Raw genomic sequence first — 13700 nt, forward strand, 5'->3', positions numbered from 1 at the left:
ATGAGATTAAATAAAGACATGAAAAAAATGCAGAAACTTTCAGCGAATTGTATATTTTTTAAAATTTTCACTATTGTTATATTTTGTATATTACAAGTAATAAGAAGGATATGAAATAATAATATATATATATATATATATATATATATATATATATGTATATTAAAATAACATTTGTTTACATATACATTACAACTATTTTTATTTTATTTTATTTTATTTTATTTTATTTTATTATAATAATAATAATTATTATTATTTTTTATTATTTTTTTTTTTTAGTGTGCTAGCCATATAGAAAATGATAAATTACCTTACCTGCAAGGTGAAATAAATATGGGTAATAAATTAACAGCTCGTAGATTGGCATCATTATATATTTCAGAACAAAGATATAAAAAGATTGAAATGAATAGTAGTAGTGATTTGGAAAAAAAATGGAAGAACATATGTTTTGAATGGAGGAGAGATTTGAATGATATATGTAAGCAGATATTTTGGGAATTTAAAAAAGTTTGTATAAAGAATAAAGTAAATGTAGATATAGAAAATGATACATGGAAAACTTGGCGAGATGAAGTACAAGATCGTATTAAAATGAAAGAAGAAGAAGATTATCAAGATTATTTAAGATTTAAAGAAACCCAATATACAACTACAGATATGAATAAATTTATATATGAAAAAATAGTATCGTTTAAATTATTTAACGATGAATTATTGAGTGAAAAGGATTCTTTCATTGAATGTCTCGTAAATAAATGGTTAAAATATAAAGAGGAACATTTCGATATCAAATCCGTTAAGTAATTAAAAGAACAATGTAAAAAAAGCAAATTAAAGATGGGTGGAAAGAAAATGAAGAACAAAAAAATTATGGAAATATAGAAATTCTTTCACGTGTGCGAAAGAAAAAAAAATATATATATATATTCATAGCATACATTATAAAATATACTTGTGAGTTATAAACAAATTTTAAATTGAAAATATTATATGTAACATTAATTGTAAAATTCTTTGGATAAAACTTAAGTATATAGTTATAAAAAGAAAACTATTTTGTTTTTCTTAATTGCAAACTGATGTTGCATATATAAATATATTTTTGTTTTTTTAATTTTTTTTTTTTTTTTTTTTTTTTTTTTGTTTAGTGTAATTTATTTGGTTGTGTATATGATACTTTGGACATACATAAATACTCATACACATGTATAAATATACATATATCTTTAATAGATATAAGGTGTTTGCTCTATATAATTTGTAATAAAAATATATTATTATTTAATATTTAAAGACAAACATACCCCTTTAATTTTAATAAGTAATATATATATATATATATATATATATATATATATATTATAATGTAATAGTCGTTTTCATTTTATCATTAAATTGGTACATCTTAATTTATTTATGTATACGTTGAACCTTTTAATTTTCTTAATATTTATATTTAAAAAAAAATGCACCCTAATAAAATTAGGAATTTGAAAAATGATACTTGAAACATTTATATCCATAAAATTATTGCCAGAAGTATATGTTTAAATATTATCATAAGTATAATATGAAAGGGATTAAAAATATATTATTGTTATGACAATTTTCTTAAACAAATTGAGCTAAAAATATTTTATTCATAAATTATATTAAAAAATAGTAACCCTAATTATCAAAAAATTAAGTTATAAAAATAATAATATACTAAAACATAAATATGTAAAGAAAAAAAAAAAAAAAAAAGAGGGGGGGAAACATATATATTTTGTATGTTCTCTTAATAATTATAATATATATATATATATTTACTTTACTTTATTTTATTATTTTTATTTTATTTTTTTTCTAACCACATCATCATTTCTTCTGTGAGAAAAAAAACAAATAAAAATTTATTATGAACATACACACAAAAAAAAAAAGTATTATGAACATACAACAAAAAAAAAAAAAAAAAAATTTATGAACGTACAGCCAAAAAAAAACAAAAAAAAATTTATGAACATACAGCCAAAAAAAAAAAAAAAAAGTATTATGTACATAAAAATAAAAAAATGTTATCATCAACATATACATAACAACAAAATAAATCTATTATAATCATAAATATAATAAAAATATTATGAAAAAAAATTGAATGTCATTTTTATTATTTTTAAATAAATTTGAATATTTTAATGTAATACAGAAACATTATGCTTTTCAGTAGGTTGTATATATTTTTTGGGGGATTTTATTTATATAATTTCAAACGTTCTATAGTAAAAACTTTTAATAAAATATATACCTCATATTGTGTTTCTATTATTATAAATAATTATTTGAAAACATTTGACACATGAACATGATTACAGTTTTTATTTTTTATAAAACTAAAATGTGGATTATATCATGAAACATTAGGAAAATTTTAGGAAATAGAAATACATAGAAAATTATTAATACAATCTATCTTTCACCTATAAAATTTCCCATTTTCAAATAGATGTATATTTTAAGAATTCTTATAGAACAGATAATCGTCTTTTTATTATTTTTATTTTTTTTTTTTTTTTTAGTGTAATACTTAATAAATAATTTTTTTTTTGAAAATAAAACGACCCAAATAACATGAATAAATTAATCATTTAATTTTATTATACTTGTAACAATGATATAAATATTTAATTAAATTATAAAAAGGATTTAAAAGGAAATTATTTGGGAAAAAATATAAAGTAATATTATAAAATAAATGGTCTAAAAATACAATTCCATGAATTGAATATTTCATAAAAAAAAAAAACCTTTTATTTATTAGCATATTAATAAAAAAATAATAATATTGTTATTTAAAAATATATTTAACATAATTAAAAAAAAAAAAAATAAATAACAAATTATATATATATATATATTATTTTAAAGAACATTATATAATGTTAATTATTTTTAGATTTATCTTTAATTTTAAATATTAAAATTAAAATGAATTGTAAAAAACAAAAAAAAAAAAATTCAAAATCACCATATGGTTTAATAAATACACATAAACAAAATATTACAAATATGATATAAAAAATAGTCTATTATATGATAATACTAAAATAATGATTACAAATATAAAAATATAAATATGCATACTGAACTAAATAAAAATATTTAAATTTTTTGAAACATTATTTTTATAATTTTTATCATTTTTAACAAAGAGGTAAATAGATATAAAAAGGAAATTTTTAATAAATAAATATTTCAGTTGAACCTAAAATTAATAATATTTTTTTCTTATTCAATTTTTATAATATATATTGAAGAATATATTTTATTCCTCACATTAATATTTTTAGTATTTTTTTTATTTATTATATTTACACATATTTTTTAATATTTAAAAAGCAATTCATATATTAATTATATTGACGTTCACTTCAAATATAACGAATATATATTATATATAATTTTATATAAATTATCTTTAAAAAAAAATATTTTTTCACCGAACATTTATATGTTACATTTTAATTTTAATATATTTTTTTATTCCTTTTATTTGTGTTAAAAAAAAATTCATAATTATGTATATATACATATATATATATATATATATATATATATATATATATATATTTAATATACATATGCGTCTTGCCTTGCACACTTTTATGAAAAAAAAACATATATATATATATGTATATGATATAATATGTGTACTACATATTTTAATATCGATTAAATTATAAATAATTATTAATATTGTATTTTTTTAGCAATACATATAATCATGAAAAAAAAATATATTTTAATAACAATTTTGTATTAATTTTCAAGTAAAAAAAAAAATAATAAAATAAAAAAATAATTCTTATTAAGCAATAATTTTTAATGAGAAAAAAAAAATAAGTTTAATCTAAAGTTACACGCAACTTCTTTATATGTCAAAATTATTTGTATTATTTTTAATATTAATATATGAGGAAATTTATTGAAATATTCTAATGCACCAAGTAATTTTATAAGTAAATATATTAATATTAAATATATTTATTTAAAAAAAAAAAAAATAAATAATCCATATTTTTAAAAATATACAGATACGAACTAATATATATAATATATGCAAATATTATTAGTATAAAATTATAAAATATTATATAAACTAATTGTATTAATATATTAAGTGTAGTAAGAAAAACACATCGAAATACCTTATTACGTAAAGAGAAAGAAGACAAATTTATTATTATAAAAAGAATTTCATGTAATGACATGAATTATATATATGTATATATATATATATATATATATATATATATATATATATATATAATATATTATTTTGTATGTAATATTTTTATATTTTTTCATAATTGGTAAATTTTATTTTAAAAAGAAATTGTTTTTGATCTTTTATTTTATTATTTTCTCTATTATTTTATTTACTTTTTTTTCTTTTTTGATATATGGATTCAAAATTTGTTGGTTTTATTCATTAATAAATAGATAATCATGTACCTTGTTATCTTTTATACATTATTTTAATTTAATTTCTTTTCCTATTATTTTGTCACTAAGAAAAAGAATATTTATTTAATAAATAGTAATAGATTTTAATTCATGCATAAATTAGTTAAATAAAATAAATATTGTAAAATGATAATTTGGTTTATTCAACCAACGATTTTTTACATAATTTTTATCTTAGCACGAAATATACAATGTACCTACAAAGGAGATAATATAAATGAAATAAAAAGCATATTAGACAATGATGAGTTATACAATAGCTTAAGCAATTTAGAAAATCTGTTATTGCAGACATTAGAACAAGATGAATTAAAGATTCCAATAATGAAAGGTGATCTTGATAAGTATTTAAATATGTCAAATTTTAAAATACTTAATGAATTAAATGCTGATGGAGCAGAAAAGCCATATATAATACCTACATCCAATTGTAGTGCTAATGATATAGTAAAATATGAACATACTTTAAAAACTCAAATAACTCTAGAATATAAACCCGAAATATCTGATATGCTTAAAAGGAAAAATATTGTTGTTAGAACATTAAAAATAATAAAATTTATGCAAACACCAATGAGTGCTTATAAAAATACAAATAATATAAAACAATCTTTATTAGAAATGAATAAACTTTTTACAAATAAAGAAAAAAAATTAAACGAACATACTATTAATGCATTAAGACTCAGAGACAGGATATTCAATACCAATAATTTAACTCATAGATCTATTAAAAAGGGTATCTCTACATACATGCCAATAGACACGAAATCTGATATAATTGATTATGATGACCTTTTATTTACGAATCATCCAAGTATTGAACTTATGGAAAATCTAGATAAATTAGCCAATTACTATCATATAGGAATATTTAATATGATTGGTTCACATTATATAGGTAATGTTCTCTATTAAAATTTGAATACTGTTTTATTATATTTATGATTATAATAGATTTATTTTGTTGTTATGTATATGTTGATGATAACATTTTTTTATTTTTATGTACATAATACTTTTTTTTTTTTGGCTGTATGTTCATAAAATTTTTTTTTTTTTTGGCTGTACGTTCATAAATTTTTTTTTTTTTTTTGGTTGTATGTTCGTAATACTTTTTTTTTGCGTGTGTATGTTCATAATAAATTTTTATTTGTTTTAGCTGTATATTTAAAGTTTAAATATGTAATAAAATATATATATATATATATATATATATATATATATATTTATTTATTTTATTTTTTATAGCTGTTGGGCATTTTATTACTTTAAAATTAGCTCTAAAGAATTATAAAAAGTATTTTGAAATAGGAAGTTTGAAATATCTTAACTGGCAGAGTATTTTAAAATTTAATCAATCAGATAGATTTAAAGTGTTAGATTTGATTTGTGATGAAAGTAGTTGGTATGAAGGACAAATGAAAAGAAGAGAACAATATTTAAAGAATAATATATTTTCCACATCAGAAGAATGTTCCGTTTTAGAGTTTTTAATACATCACATGAATAAATACCAGATGGAATTATATAGTAAGATGCATAAATTAAGTTTGAATGTACAGATATATTTAGAAAATAAACATTTAAAAGAGAAATTTTTACAATTTATGTGTAGAAGTAGAAAGGAGTGTAATATATATGAAAGTGATAGATTTAAACAAGAACAAGAAAAGGGTATAGAATTTCATGATAATAACAACTATAAATTTTCACAAGAAAATGATCCTGTTTCAAAAGTAGTTGATCCATTTAATTTGTTTACAAATTATTTTTATTTTATAAAATATTACAGTGTTTTTAATAGTGATCATATTATATATATGCATCTTTTAAATTTCGTTGGAGTTTTAAGTAATTTAATTAAAATATAAATGATATATAAAATATGTAAATGAAGAATTATGTTTTAAATGATTCTATACATACTTTTTTTTTTTTTTTATTAAATTATACAATCAGATGGAAATAATAATGCATATGTAAGTTCCTTATACTTACCAGGATATTATAATGGTAATAAAAGAAAAATTAAAAAATAAATTTGGAAAGAGTAAAATAGAATAAAATTTTTAATGTATATAAATATGTTGGTGTATTCATATTATTATATAATGCCACATGAATATATATATATATTTATTTATTTTAATTTTTTAGCCATTCAGCTTTCTTATAAAGATCAGGTTGGATTGAAGGAATTATATCAAAATCTTGTAAAATGTAATTATAAAAAATGAAAATCAAAAAAAAAAAAAAAAAAAAATATATATATATATTAAACAGCATGAATTGAAAAGATATGGTAACATAATTTATAGAAACATAAATATTGTATTATTATAAAAATGAATTGATTTTTACATGTTTTATTTGTAGGTGTTGAAAAATGTTATATAAGAAATAGAAAAAATAGATCATTTTCTCACAGAATTGCTTCAATTTTTCGTCATAAGAAATTTGATAGTTCAAAATGTAGTATTTGTGAAGGAACCCTATTATATATAAATGGTAATTATATAAAAGAATATATATAATAAAATATAATGATTTTATTATTTTCATACACACACCTATAACATATATTTTAATAATAATAATAATATATATATTATATATATATATATATATATTTATGTATATATTTTTTAATTTTTAGATCAATCTCAGGATAAAATGTCTATGGCACAGAAATTTTATATATTTGTAACAAAAATATTAAAAGTAAATAATATAAGCTCCTTTATAACAAATATGAATATTTATGAGGATTATAGTAATTACTTAATGCACGATTTAAATTGGTATACCTTTTTATTCTTATTTAGAATGACAACATATAAAGGTATATTTAAAAAAAAAAAAAAAAAAATATAAAAAAGAAAAAAGAAAAAAGAAAAAAGAAAAAAGAAAGAAAAAAAAAAAAAAAAACGAGAAAAAAAATGAAAACTCTATATATATATATATTTATTTATTTATTTATTTTATTTTTTAAATTTACAAATACGTATATGTTGTGCTTCAAATAACATATATTTAAAAAATAATAATATTATAAAAATACATATACATAAAGATGGATATGTAATTAAGTATATTTGTTTTTATGTCTATATGTTAATGTTTATATATTAATTTTTTAATTTTTTAATTTTTTAATTTTTTTTTTTTTATATTCATTTAAAATTATTTATTTTCATTCTTATAGATATACCTAATTATAGCATTTCTAATGCCATGTATTTAAATATAAAAGATGAAGACGATACAAAAAGAACTATGGTTACATTCCAGTGGATGCCTTCAACTATAAAGAGAATGCATAATTATCGTATAAGAAAATATGTATCTATATATTTATTAGAAGGTAACCGAGAAAATAATAATTACTCAAAGAGAAAAAGGAAATATATATTTATTTTTTAATTTTTTTCATTATGAATTTATATATATTGCATTGATTTAACCATTTAACACAGTATTATATATACTTTTAATGTGTCTATATATTCTCTAATTATATATTACTTATTTATATATATATTACATTTACGTGTCTATGTATGCCATAAATTGCATATTTTTTATTGATATATATATATATATATATATATATATATTTATTAATTTACGCTCATATATATTCTCTATGAACATATTGGTTATTTTTATATATATTACTTTGGAGTGTCTCTATATAGTACAATTACATATTAACTATTATTTTTATTCATATTTTTTTTTTTTTTTTTTTTTTTTTTTTCCCTCATATGAGCAGAATTGGAAAAGCTAATTGATAATAAATTGATAGAGAAGCTTAAAAAATGTATAACATTTTTAATACATCTAAATGCATTTTTACAATTAGATTTCTTTAGTTATTTAAACGAAACACCTGCAAATCTTCAACACCCTTTCCCTATAAGTATGATGATAGAAGCTAGATTTAAAGATTGGTTTATTCAATATCTCACTGGTTTCTTTTTTATAAATTATGATGATGCAAACACAAGATATAACATGCCTGAAAATATGAAACGAGGTACCTTTATACCACCGAAATATAGTAAATGGAACATTCACTTAAAAAGATTTATAGATGAAGCTTTTTTAATGTATTTTAATCAAAAACATGCCCTAACCTTGTTCAAATATCATAACCCATATAATATAAGTAATAAGATTATGCTAATGAGAGATACATTTGAATTATATACAAAAAATTATGATCAACTTATCTTTGGAGCTGATATTATGCTTTTAAGAAAAACATTTTCATGTACTCCCATGTCTACAAAAGTATGGGATAGAGTTAAATATTATTTGCATAATATTATTGGAAACCCTATCAACTTTTACAAACATGGACTTATATATGCATATACCTTAAATAAAGCCATGTTAAAAGAAGTGGTAAATGATTTTTTTGTTATTTATAAAATGAACAAAGATTTATTTTCAGAAACCTCTTTCTTACAAACAGTCTATCTACTCTTTAAAAAAATACAAGGTACCTATTTTTCTCACAGAAGAAATGATGATGTGGTTAGAAAAAAAATAAAATAAAATAAAATAAATATATATATATATATATATATATATATATATATATATATACATATTCTTGTAGATATTTCATTTTAATTTTTTTTTTCTCCATTTTTCCATCATATATCATGCTATATTCTAAAATATATAAATACGTACTATTATGATATACATACATACAAATACACAATCTATTTTCTTATTTACAGAGTATGAATAATATTTTCATGTTTAATGTGGAAAAGAATTATTCTAAAATGAGCCAAGCAGATAGAGAGAAAGAAATCCATGAATCTATGGCATCCAGATTTTTTGCAAAAAATTTATTTACAGTATTTCAAATGATGTTCGTTATACAAATAAGTAATGATGTAGATAAACTTGATAGAATATATGGTAAAGCAGACATGTTGCGTTTATCTGTACACGATGAACCTTTCTTACGTTTTGCCTATGCTTACTATGGAAGTATGTATGATAAATTAACAAATGTCTTTTTCCCAATGAATATAAAAAAACCAACCATCCAACTCAAATATGGAAAAACATTTATTATGGCTAATTTGTATTATTTATGTTCAGTTCTTTTCTCCATGTACAATTTAAATAATTTAGGTCTTCTATGTGAATATCAAGCCATTGGAAGTGCCAATTTCCATTCTTATAAAAAAATGTCACAATTTATTGATAAAAAATTTATACCATTAGTGTTTTATACACTTAAGGCAAGAACAGAAGGTATTATAGGAAAAGAATGGTATAAAATGGTTTTTAATGATTTTGATGGTAAATCAATGGCAAATACTTGGCCATATTTTGGATATTATATGGGAGGTAATATGTTATATAGAAATATTTTATATTTTCCAAATCACTTACCTGAAGAATTGAGAAAACAAACAAAAGGTGTAGAATTACAACAACCAGAATATGAACCTTCTGTTCATAGTATTGATTGGCAAGTAGGTTATGCCATTAGTCATGGTTTGTCCCTTTCGTTTTTTACATTTGGTATGATGAAAGCATACGCTTATTTTGAAAATGTTATATTTTTCTTGAGAAACTCTATCCGTATTTTTGATAGATTTTATTCAATATTAGAAAATTATGTGTGCATGTACATTAAAAGATTATTCAATAAATTGACAGTTGATAAATTACTCAAGGCTATGTCAAGAGCTTATACATCTACTAAAAAGGAAGGTGCTTACGAAGAAGCAATGGTATCAAGAGTTCGTAATAAAGAGAATGTAGTACAGGAAGTACAAGAGGATAAAGGTACTGACATTACTCCTCTTCCAACATTTGATATAATGGATTCAAAACAAAATACAAATTATATGTATAATGATAATGAAGATTATTTTGATGATTTAGATGATAATGAACAATTTTTAAATAGTAAGGATCTTTTATATTATGATGATGGTATAGATAGAACGAAACGTTATGAATTAATTCCTTTGCAACGTTATCGTTATGATCCTTTTTAAAAGTATATATATATATATATATATATATGATGAAAAATAATTTTATTTATTTATCTTTTTTTTTTTAAGTACAACCCATGAGTTATTTTAATAATAAAATATACAACTAGAATTTTCACATTTTCTAATTATATATATATATATTATAATTATTAAGAGAACATGCAAAATATATATGTTTTCCCCCCTCTTTTTTTTTTTTTTTTTTTTTTTTTTTCTTTACATATTTATGTTTTAGTATACATATATATATATATATATATATATATATATTTTTATCTTGATATTTTTAAATTTATGATACACTTTATTTACATGTGTAAATTTTGACGTATTATAATTGGATGTTCTTTGATATGATTCAAAGAATACATAAAATATGTTTTAATAAAAATATAGGATTGATATAATAATTTAAAATCAATTTTAATAAGCGTTTCAAAATAATAAAAAAATAAAAAATGAAAAAAGAATATATAAATAAATATAAGGAGAATATCATATTTCTTATAATAAATTTAAGAACAAAAATAAAAAAGAGGAAAACAAAATATACAAAAAGTTACAAATGCAATAATAATAAAAAAAAAAAGAAAAATGAAAAATAAAAAAGAAAAATAAAAAAATAAAAAAGTATATACATACATATATATATATATATATATATTTATTTTTTTTTTTTTTTCTTATTTTATATGGTAATGAAATAAATATATTTTTTTGTGCATTTAATTAAATACAGAACTTTCTAGTAATGATTTTTCTGATTCAGTATTTTCAGCTTTTACTTTTTGATTGTATGTGTATTTTTCATTTTGTGGTTTTACTTCTTTGTTTAATGTGTATTTATCATTTTGTGGTTTAGTTTCTTTATTATATGAATATTTTTCATATGGTGATTTTACTTCTTGTTGAGCTTCTGCATTTTGTTGTTCTTCTGTTTTTTTTTTCCATGAATCTTTTTTCCATGTATTATTTGTTTCTGTTTGTGACTCATTTTTTGATTTCCAATAGTCTTTTTGCCATTGTGGTTTTACTTCTGATTGTGCTTCTGCATTTAATTGGTTTTCCGTTGTGTTTTTATCTGATGTTGATGAACCTTTTGGAGCTTCAGATTCTTTTTTTGCTAATGCATCTTTTTCAGCTTGAGTAAGTAATTCTCCACTTTGATTTTCTGTTTTTGCTAATGCGTCTTTTTCAGCTTGTGGTTTTACTTCCTTTGTTTGATCATATGTTGTTGTTAGTTTTGATGCATCTTTTTCAGCTTGAGGCAATAATTCTCCATTTTGATTTTCTGTTTTTGCTAATGCGTCTTTTTCAGCTTGTGGTTTTACTTCCTTTGTTTGATCATATGTTGTTGTTAGTTTTGATGCATCTTTTTCAGCTTGAGGCAATAATTCTCCATTTTGATTTTCTGTTTTTGCTAATGCGTCTTTTTCAGCTTGTGGTTTTACTTCTTTTGTTTGATCATATGTTGTTGTTAGTTTTGATGCATCTTTTTCAGCTTGAGGCAATAATTCTCCATTTTGATTTTCTGTTTTTGCTAATGCGTCTTTTTCAGCTTGTGGTTTTACTTCTTTTGTTTGATCATATGTTGTTGTTAGTTTTGATGCATCTTTTTCAGCTTGTGGTTTTACTTCTTTTGTTTGATCATATGTTGTTGTTAGTTTTGATGCATCTTTTTCAGCTTGTGGTTTTACTTCTTTTGTTTGATCATATGTTGTTGTTAGTTTTGATGCATCTTTTTCAGCTTGTGGTTTCAATTCATGTTGTTCATCTTTTGCTTGCGCCGTTTTTGCTTGGTTTTCATCATATACAATTTGTAATTCTTCATATAAGTATTGCATTTCTCCTTGTAAGTGTTCTAAGTGTTCTATCATATTTTGTTCATCTTGTTCTTTATCATAATATTCTTTTTGTAGATCTTTTAATTGTAAATATTCATCTTTTGTTTTTGGTTGGCCATTATTAGTAGATTTTAGACTTTGAATTCTTTGTTGGATATGACGTAATTGTACTTGTAAGTCTCTTATTTTAAGTATCTGTTGTTCTTCATCTTTTTCTTTTTGATTATACTTGTTAAGTACTTTTTGCACTGCTGGATCTACATCACCTTGTGTTTTAATTTTATGTATTAACTTTTGGTGTTCCACTTTCTTTTTTTCTTGTTCTTTTAATCGTTGTAATTGTTCTTGTAATTTTTTATGTAAGGCTTGTTGTGTTTCTCTAGCTTTTCTTTTTTCTTCTTCATGTAGTTGTTTTCTTTTTTCAAATTCTTCCGCTTTTTTTTTTGCTTCTTTTTCTTTTTCTTCGTCTTTTTGTCCCTGTTCTGGAAAATCTTTATTATTTTCTATATTGGATTTTCCATGATATTCGTTTTTGTCTTCATAATCTCCGTGATGTTCTCCATAATAATTTTGTTGTTCTGCATGTTCTTCTTCGCTCTTGTATGGAGCACCCGATTTTGGATTTCCATATTCATCAACATCATAATCATCTTCTTGATTGTCTACTTGTCTTCTTTTATGTTTATTGTGCTCTTCTCCATTACCAGATTTGTTACCTTCTATCATTTTCTTATCTTCAAAATTTACTTCATTATCATTTCCCTTCCCTATTATTTTATTCCATAATAAAGCAGGAAGTTTCGAGTTGGCATTCTCCTTTATAGAATTTAATAACTATAAGTTATAAATGGAAAAAAAAAAAAAAAAAAAAAATATATATATATATATATATATATATGTAATCATGTATGTAAATATAAATAAATAAAAAATATAAATATATACATATATATATATATATATATATATATTATTAATATTTTATTTTATTTTTTTCCTCATATTTTGTGTTCCTACCATTGTACCATTTTGCACAGTCGAATTAACAAAAAACATTAAGGTAAAGTACACAAGAATAAAGGGAGCAAAGATTGTGTACTTACGAAAAAATCTTTTATAATCAAATGGGCTTTGCATATCTTCCAATTTAGAGATTTTCTTTTCTTCCTTTGGAGTTTCCTCTTCATTACTACTATAATCAGCCATTTTTCAATAATAAATTTGTGTATATTCTATATATATTAATTTTTAAACATAATTTTTCGTATAATATATGTATAGCATATATATTACGAAT

The 13700-nt window shown here is 20.2% G+C and overlaps 3 protein-coding genes across 3 annotated transcripts; 2 read left to right on the forward strand and 1 right to left on the reverse strand.

Moving 5' to 3' along the window:
* Positions 1-810, forward strand: PF3D7_0935700 (Plasmodium exported protein, unknown function; the record flags this gene model as incomplete). Its single annotated transcript, XM_001352185.1, has 2 exons — positions 1-96; positions 283-810. 2 exons carry the CDS (start codon positions 1-3, stop codon positions 808-810), a joined length of 624 nt encoding a protein of 207 aa, XP_001352221.1.
* A 3831-nt stretch (positions 811-4641) lies between these two features.
* Positions 4642-10556, forward strand: PF3D7_0935800 (cytoadherence linked asexual protein 9; the record flags this gene model as incomplete). Its single annotated transcript, XM_001352186.1, has 9 exons — positions 4642-5416; positions 5767-6369; positions 6478-6531; positions 6676-6738; positions 6895-7026; positions 7175-7360; positions 7724-7882; positions 8294-9060; positions 9273-10556. The coding sequence occupies 9 exons, from the start codon at positions 4642-4644 to the stop codon at positions 10554-10556; spliced, it is 4023 nt and encodes a 1340-aa protein (XP_001352222.1).
* Positions 10557-11284: 728 nt separating this feature from the next.
* On the reverse strand, positions 11285-13609 carry PF3D7_0935900 (ring-exported protein 1; the record flags this gene model as incomplete). Its single annotated transcript, XM_001352187.1, has 2 exons — positions 11285-13237; positions 13421-13609. The coding sequence occupies 2 exons, from the start codon at positions 13607-13609 to the stop codon at positions 11285-11287; spliced, it is 2142 nt and encodes a 713-aa protein (XP_001352223.1).
* Between the last annotated feature and the right edge of the window lie 91 nt (positions 13610-13700).

The sequence above is a fragment of the Plasmodium falciparum genome (genome assembly GCF_000002765.6).
Source record: "Plasmodium falciparum 3D7 genome assembly, chromosome: 9".
NCBI classification, from domain to species: domain Eukaryota; phylum Apicomplexa; class Aconoidasida; order Haemosporida; family Plasmodiidae; genus Plasmodium; species Plasmodium falciparum.